This window comes from Bison bison, unplaced genomic scaffold (genome assembly GCF_000754665.1).
Source record: "Bison bison bison isolate TAMUID 2011002044 unplaced genomic scaffold, Bison_UMD1.0 scf7180017864010, whole genome shotgun sequence".
NCBI lineage: Eukaryota > Metazoa > Chordata > Mammalia > Artiodactyla > Bovidae > Bison > Bison bison.
This window is the reverse complement of record NW_011494582.1, coordinates 93,708-108,459: the sequence shown is the minus strand read 5'-3', so window position 1 is coordinate 108,459 and position 14,752 is coordinate 93,708. Positions and strand designations below refer to the sequence as shown.

The 14,752-nt window shown below is 39.1% G+C and overlaps 1 protein-coding gene across 4 annotated transcripts in view; it reads left to right on the top strand.

The window, feature by feature from the left end:
- TMEM123 (transmembrane protein 123) overlaps positions 1 to 14,752 on the top strand; it is an 82,188-nt gene that overhangs the window by 33,154 nt on the left and 34,282 nt on the right. For all 4 annotated transcript variants that reach the window (XM_010834076.1, XM_010834075.1, XM_010834072.1 and 1 more), the window contains one exon: positions 180 to 236. In XM_010834076.1, the coding sequence (XP_010832378.1) occupies positions 180 to 236 (57 nt within the window). The remainder of the gene's footprint in view (positions 1 to 179; positions 237 to 14,752) is intronic.

Here is a 14,752-nt window from a genome sequence, read left to right as displayed (position 1 = left end):
TAGATTTATGAACAGTTTCAAGGCATGTTTCATAGAAACAGTACAAAAGTAGAATTTCCTGTGGAATCATCTACCCTCTCACCCACCAGAGGCCACTAAAAAAAAGAGAAGCATATTGCCCATATCATTAGTTAAATATTGATATCCGTTCTTCACAGAATATTTCTTTGTTTTTATAGGATCTCCAAAACAGAATAATGGTCAGTCTGAAGAAAAGCCTGGTGGTCAAAAAGAAGGTGAGTTTAAAAAGGTCAGAAAACGGATTATCTGCCTAGCATACATAAAGTAATATCAGCTAGTCCAGTACATGTAAGCCTGTACACAGGCCTGTCTTAACCATGATTTGTGTGTTTGTGAATACTTAAAGCCTACCATCAAAGGCTTCCCTTAGTAGGCATCAGGAAATGATAGTTCACTGGATTCACCATCTTTCTCAATCTAGCAAAGTTGTGAGTAAATTCTAAAGCTATTAATAAAAACATACTGGAATTTATTACTGAATTTTCAAGCACATTTTTCAGTCTGACATTGTGTGCTCTGCCTATGGATGTGAACTAGAATTCATAAATCTGCTGATCTTGCTGGTGGAAGAAATCACTTTAAACTGGTCAGCCATGGCATCCTTAAGTTGCTTTGGTGGACTAGTTGAAGTCTCTTCTTATATTTCACCCATCAGTTAGATTTCAATGCACCTCCTTGCTTCCTTATTGAAACAGTAGATTAGGCTTTTTTGTTATGATTTTAGTTTGGGAGAGATGGATTTCTTCCTTGATTTTCTGAATTAACATGGATAGATAGGAACCTGACTGATGTTATACATAATAGTAACGCATGTTTCTTCTAAGTGATATTTAGTTTATCTTCTCACTGCCTTTATTAAGAGTGACAGAGGTAGAAACTTAAAAAAGGTACACAAATCCTATCACTGGGCCCATTTTTTCTACTTTTATTCAACAAATATTTATTGATTGTCATGGATATTTTTTATTAATTTTTTATTGAGCTACAGTTATTTTACAATGTTGTGTCCATTTTTGCCATACAGCAAAATGGTTTAGTTATATACATGTATACATTCCTTTTTGTTTTCTTTTCCATTGTGGTTTATTCCAGAATAGTAAATGGAGTTCCCTGAGCACCATTGTGGTTTTCAGTTCTAAATGCAACAGTTTGCATCTACTAACCCCAGACTCCTAGTCCTTCCCTCCCCGACCCAGGCTCCCCCTTGGAAACCCTATGTCTGTTCTGTATGTCTGTGAGTCTGTTTCTACTTCATAGATAGGTGCATTTGCTCCACATTTTATATTCCACATGTAAGTGATTTGTTGATGTTTAGTCACCAAGTTGTGTCTGTGTCTGTGACCCCATGGACTGCAGCATGCCAAGCTTCCCAGTCCTTCATGTCTCCCGGAGTTTGCTCAAACTCTTGTCCATTTAATCAGATCACTGATTAATCAGTGATTAATGCATCCAATGACTTCATCCTCTATTGCCCCCTTCTTCTTTTGCCCTCAATCTTTCCAACCATCAGGGTCTTTTCCATTGAGTCAGCTCTTTGCATCAGGTGGCCAAAGTATTGTAGCTTCAGTATCAGTCTTTCTAATGAATATTGAGGGTTGATTTTCTTTAGGATTGATTGGTTTGATCTCCTTGCTGTCCAAGGGACTCTTAAGAATCTTCTCCGGCACCACATTGAAAAGCATCAATTCTTTTGTGTTCAGCCTTCTTTATGGTCCGAGTCACATCCACCCATGACAAGTGGAAAAACCATAGCTTTGACTGTGTGGACCTTTGTCAGTGGAATGATTTTCAGTATGCTTTCTAGGTTTGTCATACCTTTTCTTCGAAGGAGCAAGCGTTTTTTCATTTCAAGGCTGCAGTCACCATCCTCAGTGATTTTGGAGCCCAAGAAAATAAAACATCACTGTTTCTGCTTTCACCCCATCTATTAGCCAAGAAGTGATGGGACCAGATGCCATGATCTTCGTTTTTTGAATGTTGGGTTTCAAGTCAGCTTTTTCACTCTCCTATTCCACTTTCACCAGGAGGCTCTTTATCTTTAGTTTTTCGCTTTCTGCCATAAGGATGGTGTCATCTGCATATCTGAGGTTATTGATATTTCTGGAAATCTTGATTCCAGCTTGTGCTTCATCCAGCTCAGCATTTCGCATGATGTACTCTGCATAGAAGTTAAATAGGCAGGGTGACAATATACAGCCTTGGCATATTCTTTTCCCAATTTTGAACAAATCTGTTGTTCCATGTCCAGTTCTCACTGTTGCTTCTTGACATGCATACAGGTTTCTCAGGAGGCAGGTAAGGTGGTTTGGTATTCCCATCTCTTAAGAAATTTCCAGTTTGTTGTGATCCACACAGTCAAAGACTTTAGCATAGTCAGTGAAACAGAAGCCGATGTTTTTGGAATTCCCTTAACTTTTTCTATGATCCAGCAGATGTTGGTGATGAGAAATTGGTTACAGGGAAAAATGAGGTATTTCCAGTATCATGAACAGATTGAAGTTTCTAATGACAGATCCAATGGTCAGAGAAGTTCCCCGTTTTGCAGTAGTTTGGGAAATGCCAATAAGGGCATTGTCTTCCTAAGAACGAGAGAAAAAGGTATACTGGCCTGGTTCTGTCAGCTGTCTCCTTCAGATGTCATCTGCTTCATTTCTTAGAGGTCTTTGTTTTCAAGTCACCAGTGCAAGTCCACTCTGGGTTTGATGCTTTCTTTACATGTGATATGTTAATCCAAGAGTATTTCTTTTGGAATTTGATGACATAAGGTTGGTTAACAGTACCTGATTGAGGCCTTTTCAGTGGGATTGAAAGGAGTCTTTCTAGAGATGAAATTTCCAGACTGCAGAGTGTGGTGTCTGAGGTTTCGTCTCTCAGGAATACACTATGAACAGATTACTGAAGTTGGTTATTTCTGTGACATACATTTTAAGAGACTAACTAGATTATGACTGATAACATCATACCAGGATATATCAGAATTTTATAAAATTTCTGGAACATTTATATAAATAACATTCACCATGCATTATAACCTAAGAAGGTTTATCATCACTTATTTAACAGTGCTTCCCATATAGTTTAACGTGCCAAATGAACCTAATTAGTTTGATTTCTCTTTTTGTAAGAAAGAAAACAAATCTTTTGAGATGTTGTAGGAGCCCTCTGGAAATATCCAGTGTTACTTTCAGGTCAAAAAGACTTTATTTAGAGTTTGATCTTGGGGAAGTTTGTCAAAAACATCAGAAGCGTTCAGACATCTGACTAAATATGATCACAGATTATTATAAATCAATACTTTATTACCTAAGAAGATTACATAGTTCTGAGCAAAATTTAGCTCTTTTAAAATTGGAAAGACTTTGTTTTCATAAGTAAAAACAAAGATCTGATTGAGATAACATGAAGCACAGAAAAATAATTTTGGTAAAACACAAAATCTTTGCTTTGTAGACAAGAGTACTTAAAAGGTAAGAAAGAAAACTTTCATAGAATTTTCTCAGAAGCAGATCATAGTCCAAGCAAACTTTGGTCTTTTAGTAGATGATGGAAAATTAAGTTCCAGTTTTACATAAGTACACTATTGATATTAAAGCTTATTTTTTTCAAACCCTTACAACAAATTCGTTCAATCTTACCCAGCTTGATCACTCATAAAATTCCTTTCCCAGATTCTCTTTCCAAAATCCTACAACTTTCATAATACCCCTTCAGATTTTATTCTGTGTTTTTCCTCTTTCCCTTTCTGAAATGATAAGCCTGCTTTAGGACAGTTATTTTCTTTTATTTCAACAAAAATACATCTCTTATACCTTCTTTTACCATCCTATTTTTCTTATATATGAAGATTTTTCACTTACTATTTCTTGTAGCTTTAATTATGTTAAAGGATTAGAATTCTTAACCCCTGGTAACCTTGGTTTCTAATAAAGCATTCTTTAGTCAATTTATGAATACCCTTCATAATTTCTAGAATCATGCTTTCTCATAGTACAGTTCTTTTAGCATGGCACAAAACATGTTTACTAAGAAAACCAAATATCTTTAGTAACTCTGTCAAAGAAAGCCAAAACTGGATAAATCTATGTTCAGTATTTACTTTTTCAGTGTTTTTTCTTATTTGAAAATGATTCAGATATTCAATGAGTTTAACTCATTATTTAGCTGAATTTAACAAAATTTTAAGGTTCTAAGGTACCAGAAGATTTAGGGAAATTTTTAAAAGTTTACCTAAAAGCTATTCTGTGTACATCTATTTAATTTACTTGTTTTTTTAAAAATTATATTTACATGAATTATGAAAGTCTGATCATACCGTTATTTTTCTTGCTGAATTATCGTTAAAGGTCAGTGCAGTACTTTGAGAACAGCTTCAGGCTTGATCCCTGGATTGGGAAGATACCCTGGATTAAGAAATGGCAATTTACTCCAGTATTCTTGCCTGGAAAATTTCACAGATAGAGGAGCCTAGCAGACTGTAGTCCAATGGGTCGCAAAGAGTCAGACATGACTGATCACACACATACACACATGTTAGAGTCCATGAGATAACTTTAAATGTTCCTTCTAGCTCAGGGTATTTATCTTGAGGGGGAAAAAGCATTGCCTCAAATTTTTTCCTGAAGAGACCAGATAATACAGCTATTATAAAAATGTTTTGTTTATTGTGTAAGATTTTTGCATAACTGTTTTATCCCTTTGATATATCTCTGAAGCTTGAAGATCCTTATGTAACCTGTTGGATTTGTTTTTTTAATTGGACATAATGCTTAGTGGAAATTAACAATAGTTACTGGTCAGTATGTAGCCACATTGGCTTAACACTGGAGTGGGTAGCCTATATCCCTTCTCCTGCAGATCTTCAGGAATCGAACCAGGGTCTCCTGCATTGCAGGCAGATTCTTTACCAACTGAGCTATTAGAGAAGCCACCAAGACTTCCTGGTGGCTCAGACGGTAAAGCGTCTGTCTACAATGCAGGAGACCCGGGTTTCATTCCTGGGTCAGGAAGATCCCTGGAGAAAGAAATGGCAGTTCACTCCAGTACTATTGCCTGGAAAATCCCATGGACAGAGGAGCCTGGTAGGCTACAGTCCATGGGGTCGCAAAGAGTCAGACACGACTGAGCGACTTCACTTTCACTTTAATGCTTAGTATTTTGTTTTGTTAGTAACATTTCTAATTGTAGAAAAATTGTCATTTGAACATACTGTTTACCAATTTATTGGGTGCAGTTTAGTGCAGTTTATTTGGCACCAGTCCCAAAAGGAAAACAGTACCTTTGAGAAATCCTGTATGATGTGTTCTCTAGGAATGTACTGTTGGCAAAAGAGGAGACTGCTAGCAGTACCACTTAAAACATGTATCTGTATCACTGTTACATTGGACTCACCATATTGAATTCAGCAAATCCAATTGTTCTCGATTTTGTTTGTTTGTTTTTGGTCTCCATCTGAGTTCTGTGAGTGCTTTCTATGATTTATTCATCTTGGCACCTAACACTATATGGAACCGAGTACATATTTTGTAGTTGCTGATTTACAAAGAACCACTGTGTATGTTTTTCAGACTTGACTGGTCCGTGCTCCAATCTTATCTGTTATTCTAGCTGGATTTTTTTGTCTGTAGAGTAAGATAGATACTTGAGGTCAAAGAAACAGGAATTAAGGTTACTTTTTAACTGTACCACAGAGTTACATGTGATGGTTTTATTTTTTAGTATGTTCTAATAATTATTTGAAGACAGACATACTTTTGACATTCTTTTCTACAGGGACTTGTTTGATGCTTCATCTACTTAGAAAATAATTTCCCCCATTTCATGTATAGTCTGAGAGCATATTGTTTAGAGTCTGTGGATGGATAGATTTATCCTTCCTGTGCAAGAAAGGCACAGGCCCAGATTGTTTTTCATAACAGGTTTTGGGCAAGGAAATGTAACATAGTCTAGAATGGACAGTAGATATCAGAACAACAGTTCAGTATCAGTCAGGATACAGGAGCATTTTTCTTGATCAGCTAGGATTAATGCTTCCCCTAAAAGGGGATTCTCAGGTTCAAGGTACCACCATCCAGTCTGAAGCTCTTTTCTTGGGCATAATTTTACAAAGCTGTATTCAAAGCATTTGACCTCCCTTAATGTTCTCGCCATACATGATTGCCTTTGGCTTGGTACAGTTGTTTGGTACATCCTTGGTACAGTTGCTTGGGCTACTCTAGTAGGGTTGGCTTTATCGACAGATCCGACAGGACCATAGCAGTTTTGAACAGATGCACCTGGTTTGAGTGTTAGATTTCTGCAGAAGAGGGTAGTGGAAATTTGGGAACAGCTTACTCAAATAATTATTCAAACTTTTACCCCCAATGAAAACACTAGAAGCCTTACTGATGTGGAAAGAATTCATCAGGTACATAATCTCATATTCCTCAGTACCTTCCTTTATTTCCTTTGGGTAAAATGGTTTATGTATGAAAGAAACATTAGATGGAAACTTCCAGTTAGGTTGTAAGCTGCTATAAGACAGGAACCAGATGACCTGACAGGTTACCTCAGATGCAGATGGTGTTAGATGGACAGAGATGTAGATATAGATATTGTTATTTCTAACCAGAGAGTTGACATAGGAAATAGTTTCTCTGACTACTCTGAAGGTTACTGTGTACTTAAGGAAGTGCTTCAACTCCTCAAAGACTTTGTTTTGTTCAACTCATGTTTATGAGATTGCATTTGAAAATTGCTGATAATTTTTAACATCATTAGATTTTGTAGGAATGTAGATTTCAAGGAATGTAGAGTGGGAAATCATTATGTTCAGTTTCAGGCTGAGTCACTAAGTCATGTCTGACTCTTGCAACCCCATGGACTATAGCCTGCCATGCTCCTCTGTCCATGGGGCTTCTCCAGGCAAGAATACTGGAGTGGGTAGTCATTCCCTTCTCCAGGGGATCTTCCAAACCCAGGGATCAAACCTGGGTCTCCTGCATTGCAGGAAGATTCTTTACTGACTGAGCTACGAGGGGTGGGGAGATACAAACTATGAGATAATCAACTGAAGGTGATTTCAGATCGTGATTTTTAGAAACAAACAGGATATTATGTGTGTGTGGTGGAGAATGACTGAGGAAGGGCTGCTTCAGACCGGGTGGTCTGGGAGGACCTCTCTGAGGTGGGGTCATCTGAGCTGAGCCCTGACTGACAGGAAGGAGCTGGCCCTGCACATAACAGAAGGAAGAGCATTGCAGGCAGAAGGAATAATTCGTGCAGGTGTGAAAAAGGAGTGAACCTCTGTGTCATGTGGCCGGCATGCAGCCATGGGTGTGCACTTATTACATACAGGAATTATGAAGTGGGAATACAATGTTTAATATGAAAGAGTTGTATTTTGAAACATCAAAAACATAGTAGAGCACACTTCAGAAGAAGAGGCCAGAAATGTGGATTCTGGCTACTTCATTAATTTTTCTGGGTCTTTTTTGTTGTCGTTCGAGTCGAGGTAGGTGTTAGTTCTTTAGGCATAAAATGTTATGGTGATTCTAAACCACAGTGCACCTTCATATTCTCTGTACTTTCAAGACAGCAGGTATAGTAATAAATTGGAACTGTTCTGGTGCTTTCTTTCCTGAAGTGTGCTGCTATCCCGAAGTTATAATTAGGAGCCAGATGAAAAGCTTCCAATTCAGATCAAGAACTGTTGCTTGTACTTGATTGTGATGTGAGCTTTAAAAGGGAACAGCAGATGTTTAACAGTTAAGTCATTTTAAGGGTTAGAGGTATGGGGCTGGGTAACCAGCCCGCTGTATGAGTTCTGGGAAAACCCAGGAAATTGTGGATGTTAGCTTGGGTTTGTGGGGGCCATGAGGTCGTGATAAATGGAGGTTAGGAGAAAGAAACGGTGTAGGATGCACATGCACTGAGAATTCAATGCAGAAATCCCAGAAATCCTGAGAAATGCGAAACAGCAACAGAAATGAGAAAAATAAAGGAGCAGTTTTTAATACTTTTGTTCCTTTTCACAGATGGTGTAGAAGATAAGCATAGGTGTCCTCTCCCCCCAAAAGTAAACCTAGGGCAGAAAGCCAGATACCAGACCCTCTGTTCCTATTGTCTTTCAGTATGCCCACGAGGGTCTGACACAGTGAGTGCCCAGTGGGTCCTTGCTGAATCCGAATTCTAGTTTGAATAGGAGAATGAACTTACATGTCATTGAATACACAACACTCATTTTTTTAGCTTGCTCTGGACTCTCATGTCATCTTTCAGACAAATATTATTGACTTATCTATTCAGTCATGTACAGTAATACATAGAGATTGCTCAAGAATAACTTTCCCAGATGCATAGTATTAAAAAAAAAAAAAAGACTTTGATGTACTGATTATAGAATTAAGCAGTAGTTGGTATCAGGTAAAGCGTCTGCCTGCAATGCGGGACACCCGGGTTTGATCCCTGGGTTGGGAAGATCCCCTGGAGAAGGAAATGGCAACCCATTCCAGTACTCTTGCCTGGAAAATTCCATGGATGGAGGAGCCTGGTAGGCTACAGTCCATGGGGTCGCAAAGAGTCAGGACATGACTGAGCGACTTCACTTTCACTTTCACTTTGGTATCAGGCATTCATCTTTTTGTTTGTCAGTATCTTCTTTTTCTCCTTAATATTTTAATTTTGTTTACAACTTATTATAAAATATGAGTAATGTATGTACATAATTTGAAAGTTCAGAGAGTATTTGAAAATATGAAATACATAATACCTGCCTTCCTTTCTCTGTTGAGTCCCACTGACTCCTTTTCTCAGATGTCCTTTAATGGTCAAAAGCCAGACTCATTATTTCCATCCAAAGATCTATATTTCGTGTCTCACTTGAATGACCAACCATTTGTATATAAAGCAAGAAATTATTACCAGTTTTGCATGTATTCTTCCAGAAGACACTTTAAAAGTGAAAGTGTTAGTTGCTCAGTTGTGTCTGACTCTTTGCGATCCCACGGTCCGTAGCTCACAGGGATCCTCTGTTCATGGAATTCTCCATGCAAGACAGTTTAAGCCTAATCCATATATAGCATATGTGTTTTTTACGAACATGAATGGATAAGCACATGAAGGTGTGAAGCACACCTTTCCCTGCTCAGCTGGTCTCACTTACGCTCATCCTTCCTGCTGGCTACATGGTATTCCACGGTATGGATGCAGCACAGCTGATTCTCCCAGGTCCCCACTGAGGGATGTGTAGGTTATTTTCAGTCTCTGCTCATTTAAGCAGTGCTGCAGTGAGCATCCCTCCTGTTCTGTGCTGGCTTCCCTCTGCTAGGGCCCCTGTAATGCTCTTTCCAAGTGGTGGAACTGCTGAGTCAGATTGTGCATGTATTTTAATTGATGTTTTGCTAAATTTTCTTGCAAGGAGATTACACTAGTTTACTCCCACAGGCAGTAAAAGGTGCTTGTTTTCCACAGCCTCAACAGCACTGGGTAATAGCAAATATTTTAATATTTGCCAATCTAATATGTGATTAATGAAGTCTCCTTGTTTGGAGTTACGGTGCTTTAAATAAGTTTAGAATATTTTCATATTGGTTTTGAAGGGGCTTGGTTCTTTTTTAAAAAAAACAGCTTTACTGAGATATAAGTCACTCATTTCAGGTGTATAATTCAGTGGTTCTTAGTATATTCAGGTATGTGCAACCATCACCAGTTAATTTTGGAATATTTTCATTGCCTCAAAAAGAAATTCTGTGCCCTTTAGCAATCACCCCCCTTACACCCATCTCACCCTGACCCCTCAGTCCCTAAGCAATCATTTATCTAGTTTCTATTTCTAGATTTCCTTATTCTGGACTTCCATATGAATGGAATCATTTTAGTATGTGGTCTTTTATGATTGACTTCTTTCACTTATGTTTTCAAGATAACGTGAGTTGTAGCAAGTTGTCAGTACTTCATTCCCTTTTATGGCTGAGTAATGTTCCATTGTACAGAGATACCATATAATGCTTATATATTCATCCCTTGGTGGACATTTAGGCTGCTTCAGCCTTTTGACTGTTATGAATAGTATTGCTATAAACAAGTGTGCAAAATTGATGGGTCATATGGCAACACTGTGCTTGATGAACTGCCAGGCTGTTTTCCTAAAAGGCTGTCCCATTTCACATTCCCACTAGTAGTGTGCACTGTCAGGATTTTGATTTCTCTACATCCTTTCCAGCACTTTTAAACTTTTTGATTCTAGTCATCCTAGTAGGTATGAAATAGTATCTCATTGTGGTTTTGATTTGCATGTCTTTGTTGACTAATGATGTTGAGCATCCTTCATGTGTTTATTAGGCATTTGCATATCTTCCCTGGAAAAATACCTGGTTTTTTTAGTTTGAAGTATAGTTGATTTACAGTGTTGTGTTAATTACTGCTGTACAGCATAGTGATTCAATTGTATTGTTTAGTTGCTAAGTTGTGTTCAACTCTTTTGCAAGCCCATGGACTGTAGCCCACCAGGCTTCTCTGCCCATGGGATTTTCCAGGCAAGAATACTGGAATGGGTTGTCATGTCCTTCTCCAGGGGACCTTCCTGACTCAGAGACTGAACCTGTGTCTCCTGCATTGGCAGGCAGAGTCTTTACCACTGAGCCATCAGGGAAGCCCTGATTCAGCTTTGCATACATACATATAAATTCTTCTTTTACATGTTCTTTTCTATTATGGCTTATTGTAGCATACTGAATATAGTTCTCTGTGCTACACAGTAGGACCTTGTTGTTTACCCACTCTGTATATAAAAGCTTATATCCGCTAACCCCAACCACCCATTTCAGAATATTTAAGTATTTTGCCCATTTTTAAATTATTAAATTTTTTCTGATTATAAAAATAATTCTTGTGGAGACTTTGGAAACTACAGCAAAGTATTTTTTAATTATTCCAATTACTCCCACCAAGCACATTTAATTTTTTTTAGACTCAGAGTTGATATATAGGCACAGTTTCTTAAACGGAAACTAACACTCTTCCACAAAACATTTTATTATGGTTTCAAGTTACAACAGGAGAACAACTAGTTGAGAAGTGACACTTTTAGCCTATTACCTGTTACGATAATAACTTACTTATTGCTCAGTAAGTTTTGGTTTGACTACTTTTTTCACTCTACAGTGAATTTGATTTGCCAGTTTTAGTGTTTTTCACCCCAGTGTGTGTGCCCTGTTGTATTTGGGGGAAGATACAAAGAGAAAAGTAATTGTTTTGCTGTTAAGTGAACTTGGATTAGGTACTTAACCTCTCTGTGCTTTGGTTCCTTTTGTAAAAATAGAACTGATAAAATAATACAGATCTTCTAATGGGGTAAATTACAAGTAAAGCACCTGACTTTAAAACAGTACCTGGCACAAATTAAAAACTAAATAAATATGTTCCTCTTTGCTCTCCAGCCATGATGGTCCTTTTTTTTTCATTGAAATATAATTAATTTAAAATGTTGTGTTAGCTTCAGCAGGTGTTTAGCATAGTAATTTGGTATTCTTCTACATTAAGAAATGTTCACCACAGTAAGTCTAGTTATCATCTGTCACTATACAAAGCATTTACAATATTATTGATCATATTCGCTGTGCTGTACATTACCTCTTCACGACTTACTTTATGACGAGAAGTCTGTGCCTCTTAGTCACCCATTTCGCTCATTCCTCTGCCCCTCTTCCCTGTCACAGCCGGTTTGTCCTCTGCGCCTGTGAGAATGGGCCTTTTTGATCCCCAGCTGTGCTCTCTGCCCCAGAACCTTGGCATATGCTGCTCTCACTCCCTCAGGCACTCTCCCCTCCCATCTCCGCTTCTGCCTGCTGAACACCCATTCTGCCCTCAGGGCTCTGCTCTGGCCTCACCTCCTCCTCGGGGGAGTAGTCCTTGACCTGTGCTTACAGGCCTCCCGAGGACCATATCTGTCTGTGTTAGGCTTTAGTGAAGACTGCCTTCTCAGCTGAAAAGTCATCTTCCTCAGCACCACATTGCCAGTGTCCAGCTCAGGCCTGACACATTTTTGTTGAAGCAAAGGACGAGTGAATGCTCTGGGAGGAGTCTAGTTTCTGTGCTTGCTACCCCAGCCTTACCTTCAAGGTTAGTTGGGAGTCCTTTGATCACAGTAAATCACCGTCTGCTCTCTACATACTTCTCTAATGGGATGCAGGGCTTTTCACTTTACAGTTGGGAAGAACAGGCTTACATGATGGTAGGACCGTTGCCATAATTCTGTCACTGTGTTCCTGGGCAACTCCTGTCTTTGCTCTTGTTCCCATGAAGCCCCTCCAGCCAGGCCCTGATCAGTGAGGGGTGTGGGGAAAGTGGGTGGATAGGGGCCTTCAGATCCATGAGGACAGAGCAGAGCTCGCCAGGCTCAGCAGGGCCACACTGTGCTCAGTCTTTCTGACGAGTCAGGGGTAGTCAGGTCATTCAGCCCTGGTGACCTCCTGCAGGAGGGGACCATCTGTGCTTTGTGTGACGCAAGAGGTCATAGCGGTGATGGCAGGGAGGAGGCGTTGGGTTTACTCATGTTGGGGGATGGGAGGGGTTGCCCAAGTCCCTTAGGGAGTATGGGTTTGACAGTAGTGTGGTGGGAAGACATTGCAGGGTTTTAAACAGATTAGTTCAAATGGATGGTGGGCCAGGATGCTACTGGTGGACATGAAGACAGATTTTGCTGATAGGCTGACTGTGGCAGGTGAGAGGAAGTGGGGACTGGTGGCTGGGTATTCGAGTTTGAGCTCAGATGTTGTACTGGCCCAGGCAAACCCAACAGCTGGCCACCACGTGTCCAGGCAGTTACTACAGGAGAGGAGTTAAAAATGAGAATGGCTGAGAGATCCCAGCAGGCTGGATCTCTGTCCAAAGATGTGAGTGTCCAAAAGAGTGTCCAAAGATGGAGAGCCTCGTGACGAAAGACAGAGCGAAGAGCACAGACAGAGAAGTGGGGGGTGAGGAGAACCCCACTTTGTATGTTTCATTGTCTTTGAGAAAGTTGAGAGTTAGGGGTGACAGTGTGAGAATTAGGCAGTTTTAACTTCCTACATGAGCCAGGTTTGGGGGGTCTTTACAGGGTAAGTCTTAGAAATTGTCATCTAGTATTAATAGTTACATTACTGCATTTTATTGTTTTAAATTATCAAACCTTAGAACTAGAAGTAACCTTTGAGCAGTTTTTCTTGTTATTAGTACCACATTCTAACCAACTGAGCAACCTGTCATTCCCTCAGTTGTATGATTTTTTTTTTTTTCTTTTGGTTATTTAACCTGTTTGTGCTGGGAACTATGGATAATGGTTAGTTATGTGAAAATTATAAACCAAGAAGTACCATACAGTCCCAAAGTAAACATCCAAACTTAACCAGAGAGGAGAAAGTATTTAGTTTCTGACTTTTTCCAGTTGAGTTTAGCTATTTAGTTTTCTTGTGAGTTGTATAATCCAAGTTTTGCCATGACTTCATCCTTTCTAGTCACAGAGTTTGTGTTTCACAAAGTAGCCTTAAGATTCAGCAATCTGCAGAAACTGTGACACACCAAGGCTATTACATGCTTACCACAGCATAATTGTCTTGATGAGACGACATGATAACAAATGTATGTGTGGCTGTCTCTGTGAAGAGGTTAATCTCTCTGTGTTAAGTTTTCTGAGGATGATTCTGTTTATAACTAGACTCTAGATCATGCTGACCCAGGATAAACATTTTAGACTAAGTGCTTTAAATGATGCTAAGTCTCTGTAAGTTCAGTGAGTCTGGCTACATCTGGGATCCACACTAGTTTACCAGTGAAAGTTGCTATATATAAGACGTAAAACTTCTGCTTAGTAGAATGCTATGATTTTAACAATTTACTTTAGAATCAAAACTTAGAGTCTAGTTGACTCAGTGTAAGTATTGTAACATTGCAGCACACAGGAATTCATATTCGTTAGCTTAGTCAGAAGTTCATAGAGGGGTGTGAAAGTCTATTTCAAACTAATTTTAGAAGCTTCTACTTTACACACCAGAACTTTCGTTTCAATAAATAGCTTGGGTAATTTTCCTGCTGGCACAAGTTGAAAAGTACATTCTGTTGGAAAGGAAAAAAGAAAATAACCTGATGAGAAACTATAAGCCTGTCTATGAAGCGAAGGAACAGGAAGAAGAAAGTAAACACCACAGATTTAATTTTCATATTTCATATTTCCTGTTACATGTATTTGGTTGCAAGCAACAAAAACCAACTCCAGCTAAGCACTTAGGCAAACAAGAAATTGTTGGACACAGATGGGATCATTCACAGAATCAAAGAGAAAACAGTGAACAGCTAGACCTAGCACTAGGTATTTTAAGGGCAGGAGTGGACAGAAAGAATCTTTTAAGGAGTGGTCAAAATGACTTTCAGCTCTTTTCCATTCTATTGTACGCTGCTTGAGTTTCAAATTTGTGGGAAGATCTGATTGACCAAATTTGAGTCATCGCCTACCCATTGACAGTCCCTCCAAACTGCATGGAGGGCAGGACTGAGGGGTCTTTAAAGGAAGAGTGGAAGCTATTATAAAAAGTGAGGACCAGGAGCTAGACAAGGGAAAAACAGTGAATGTTCACTGCGCCAGCTGCGTAGCCACGGTCAGTAGTAGTGATTCTGCCCGACTAGAGTAAGAGCCAGATAGTTACTGTCTTTCTCTTCAGAAACAGCTCTTGTCAGCTTTGTATTCATACGTGAACTGTGGTGAAAATATTATGCCACTTTG